The sequence below is a fragment of the Mandrillus leucophaeus genome, unplaced genomic scaffold (genome assembly GCF_000951045.1).
Source record: "Mandrillus leucophaeus isolate KB7577 unplaced genomic scaffold, Mleu.le_1.0 Scaffold194, whole genome shotgun sequence".
Classification (NCBI taxonomy): Eukaryota; Metazoa; Chordata; class Mammalia; order Primates; family Cercopithecidae; genus Mandrillus; species Mandrillus leucophaeus.
The window spans coordinates 2945939-2950379 of NW_012101965.1; the positions used below are offsets into that span (position 1 = coordinate 2945939).

Consider the following 4441-nt stretch of genomic DNA (forward strand, 5'->3'; position numbering starts at 1 on the left):
TCTGGAAGTATAATTTTATTTAAATTCCAAAAATTAATTCAGCCCTAATGAGTGCATTGCTTCTATGTAGAAAGTATCTTGACAATTTTATATGCAACATCAAATGATCCCCAATTTAAAGCCAAATCAGAATCCTTCAATAACCACTAGCATTCTCTGAGACACGGCATAAGCCACTTGGTCTTTATGCTATATTGTGGACAGGGACAAGAGTCCTGACTTGATTGAGGGCATAAGAAATTAAAGCAACTGGCAAAGCCTATCACTAATATTAAATGCTAAAAGCATGCTTATGCTGCAACTAGGGAAACCCAACTGCCTGCAAATAGAGTGAAATAATTTCGCTAATTTGCACTTGCCCACACATTTGGCTTCTAGCCTAGAGGTTGGAAAGCAAGTTTGCTGTAGAATTCAGACTGAGACCTATTGGGTTGTACTCCTGGGCCTTGGTCAGACAGACACACACACATGTACACACACACACACACACACACCTGCTCTTACTCATTCACTGTCCAGGATGAGAATGAACCCAAAGTATGGGCCCTATGATGTAATTTGCTATGTAATAAAGAGCTGAAAGGAGCAGGTCATGGTTATAACAGATCCCTCTTCCACCTAATAAGAATGTAAATTCTTTTCTTTTGAGATGGAGTCTCCCTCTATTGCCTAGGCTGGAGTGCAGTGGCATGATCTCAGCTCACTGCAGCATCTGCCTCCCGGGTTCAAGCAATTCTTGTCCCTCAGCCTCCAGAGTAGCTGGGACTACAGGCGCCTGCCACCATGCCCAGCTATGTTTTGTATTTTTTAGTAGAGATTGGGTTTTGCCATGTTGGCCAGGCTGGTCTTGAACTCTGGCCTCAGGTGATCTGCCCGCCTTGGACTCCCAAAGTGCTGGGATTACAGGGCATGAGCCACTGTGTCCAGCCAGCATGTAAATTATTTAAAGAAATGAAGATACCAGGACAAACTCAGCCTAGATGGATTTTCAAGAACAAGTGGGAACCTAGCAAGGGTTCACTTCCTGTGCAACTACTACAAGGAAGTTCTCAAACTGACTCTCTTCCAAAATAGGGGATTTTGATGAAGATGGACCAAGGACAGGCATGAGCAACTGGAGCTCCAGCTCTTGGCATGGGTTTGTGACTAGGTCACCATCTCCCCAGCCGCAGTAGGGATGGTGATTAAATTTTTGGAATTTAAATAAAATTATACTTCCATAATCATACTATAGGCACTTAGAGGTATCTAACCAGAGCCCTGTTGGGGAAATAGCCTATTTTTTTTAGAGGTCTGTGTGAGCCAACAGGTGGTAGAGTTAACCCAAACTTTAAGTGAGCTTGTCTTAGTCTTACGCTAAAACCTTGTTTTTAGAAAGATAATACACATGACAAATACATACAATGGAATATTATTCAAGCTTAAAAAGGCAAGAAATTCTGACACATGCTACAACATGAATGAAGCTTAGAGATGAAGCCAAGTGAAATAAACCATTCACAAAAGGCCAAATACTGTAATTCCACTTATATGAAGGTACCTATAGTAGTGAAATTTATAAGAGACAGAAAGTAAAATGCTTGTTTGCAGGGACTGTGGGGAGGGAGAAACGGGAACGTACTGTTTAATGCGTATAGAGTTTTAGTTTTGCAAGATAAAGAATTCTGTGGATGGATGGCAGTGATGGTAGTACAATAATGTGAATGTACTTAATGCCACTGAACCGTATACTTAAAAATGCCTAAGATGGCCAGGCACGGTGGCTCCTGTCTGCAATGCCAGCACTTTGGGAGGCTGAGGCAGGAGGATTGCTTGAGCCCCAGAGGCAGAGGTTGCAGTGAGCCATGATCCCGCCACTGCACTCCACCCTGGGTGACAGAGGAAGACCCTGTCTCCAAAGCAAACGAAAAAAAATAATAATAATAAATAACTGAAAATAATGAACAGTAAGAACAGCCTTTATTTTTATTTAAAGTCTCTTAGACCCTGTCTTCCTCCTTCACCCCCTCCCTCCATCCATTCTGTAGACATCATAAAAGCTAAAAACTGCAGATTCTGAGTCCCAAAGAAGCAACATTCTCATTTGAACCAGACTGCCTTTCACTTAAATAACTTATTTGCTTACATGGGGCTCACTGAACTTTGATTTGAAGTAGCAATTTTTACTTTATTTTCCAATGACATAAAGAATTACAAAGAATTCAAGGTGAAGAAACTTTTTAGTTTTTTTTTTTTTTTGTAAATGGAACTTCATCCAACTGCTTGGATCAGCTAGGCTATTTGCAATTAAAAATTAAAGTAGGCTAAATGTCACTCTCTCTCCAGGTCAATAAAGTTCTTCGGAATCATAACATCAAGCCGCACTGGATGTTTGCCTTAGACAGTATCATCCGGAAGGCGGTGCAGACAGCCATTACCATCCTGGTTCCAGGTCAGAGATATTTAATTACTCTGCACATATTTAGTGCTTGGGTATTTTAGATTAGTGTTCATCTGTTATTTCTCATATCACTTTAGTACTTTAAAAACCATAATACCCTTTTTTAAAGAAATATTTTCAACGTCACCAAATAGTACCTATAGTCTGGATAATGGTACACAAAGCAAAATATTTACTAGGAGTGAGGAAGGCTTGCTTCCCCTGTCTTTAAGGAATGTGTTTGGATGTGAAGAGAAAGAGAAAAATATACAGGTGACTCAGATAAATATACATTTCAAAATATAGGTACCTGGACCACAAAACACATTCCTACATATTTTACCCAGTGGTTCCCAAATCTTCCAGTGTATTGAGCAATTTAAGGAGGCACTGCATAGCTTATTGCATTGAGCAATTTAATTGTCTTTAAAATTACAGCTTTCAAAGCCCCATCTGAGGCCAAATAAGAATCTGCCAGGAATAAAGCCCAGGAATCTGATTTTTTTTAAGACTAGTCTTTTAGAGCAGTTTAAGGTTCACAGCAAAATTGAGTGGAAGGTATGGAGATTTTGCACATACCCCTTAGCCTCACACATGCATAGCCTCCTCCATTATCAAGGTCCCCCACAGAGTGGTATATTGGTTACAATCAATGAATCTACATTGACATGTTATTATCACCAAGAATCCATGTTCACATTAGGGTTCAGTCTTGGTGTTGTACATTCTCTAGGAATTCTACATATATAATAACACGTATCCACCATTATAGTATAATAAATAATATTTTCACAGCCCTAAAAATCTTCCATGTCCCACCTATAAGAACCTGATTTTAATACAGCTCCCAGGTCATGTTGATGCACAGCCAAATTTGGAAATCACTGGTCTAGACACAGCCCCAGCTATGTTGGCAGTGAAATACAACAGGGGTAGTGTTGATGAAACAAGGCTTTTTGGCATAAGTGAGGAGTGTATTCATACTCTAAGGCAAAACTTCCAACATGTTTTGATAGTCTACCCATTAATAAAGAAATTGTAGGCAAAGCTCTTCCACCCTGTGTGTGTGTTGGGGTGGTGGGTGGATGCATGGATGCATGGATGAGTATGTAGGTAGGTAGAAAGAAAGAGCAGTTGACCAATTGATAGATGGATAGATACAGATTTATATATATATTTATATAAACAAATTAGAAACATGTTCTGTTGTACTAATTTGTACCTATGTTATAAAACATTCTGAAATATAAATTTAAAAGGATAAGATCAATATGAAATATTTTCATTTTAGTTTTCTTTTCTTTTTTTTTTTTTTTTTTATAAGTAGAGACAAAGTCTCACTCTGTTGCCCAGGCTAGTCTCAAATCCCTGGGCTCAAGCTGTCCTCCCGCCTCAGCTTCTCAAAGTGCTGTGATTATCGGTGTGAGCTGCTGCACCTGGCCCTGAAATATTTTTAAATTAAAATTATTTATAAATGGTACTACAAACTTTTAAGTTCAGGCCAACCCTTCTGAGTTGTGGAATTCCCTTTCTTCTCATAGAACACTTGAGTGTTTGACATGAGAGGCAGAGCATCCATGTCAATCTTTATGTTAAACATTGGTCAACATTAAGTTATTTCTTATGTAAGAAAGAAACAGAAGTTCTGCTATCCCCGAACATGTTACTTCTACCTGAAACACACCTCCACCCCATGTGTCTCCTGTCCTGTGGCTTGCACCTTTGCATTCTTCAGGCCACTGAGAGTCTGGACCTATCACCAAATCTAAAGTAGGCTTCCTCTGTTATTCGCTCTCCTTGGAAATGGTTTTCACCAATTTGTGATGCCATAATCTGAAACTACTTTTGTTTCTAGTTTAATAGCTGTTACCCTCACCAGAGGGTAACTGTTTCTGGTTTATTTTATTCTGAGCCTAGCATACTGTCCAGCACAGTGTCTGGAAAACAGTGGATCCCTGATTCATATTTGGTTGAAACAGTAAGTAAATGAGTTTCACCTGATTATAACAAATTAGGGGCCAG

The 4441-nt window shown here is 39.4% G+C and overlaps 1 protein-coding gene across 1 annotated transcript in view; it reads left to right on the forward strand.

Annotated features, from left to right (window-relative positions):
• MAP3K5 (mitogen-activated protein kinase kinase kinase 5) overlaps window positions 1-4441 on the forward strand; it is a 298421-nt gene that overhangs the window by 261062 nt on the left and 32918 nt on the right. The window contains exon 25 of the mRNA XM_011978430.1: window positions 2326-2431. Within this exon, the coding sequence (XP_011833820.1) occupies window positions 2326-2431 (106 nt within the window). The remainder of the gene's footprint in view (window positions 1-2325; window positions 2432-4441) is intronic.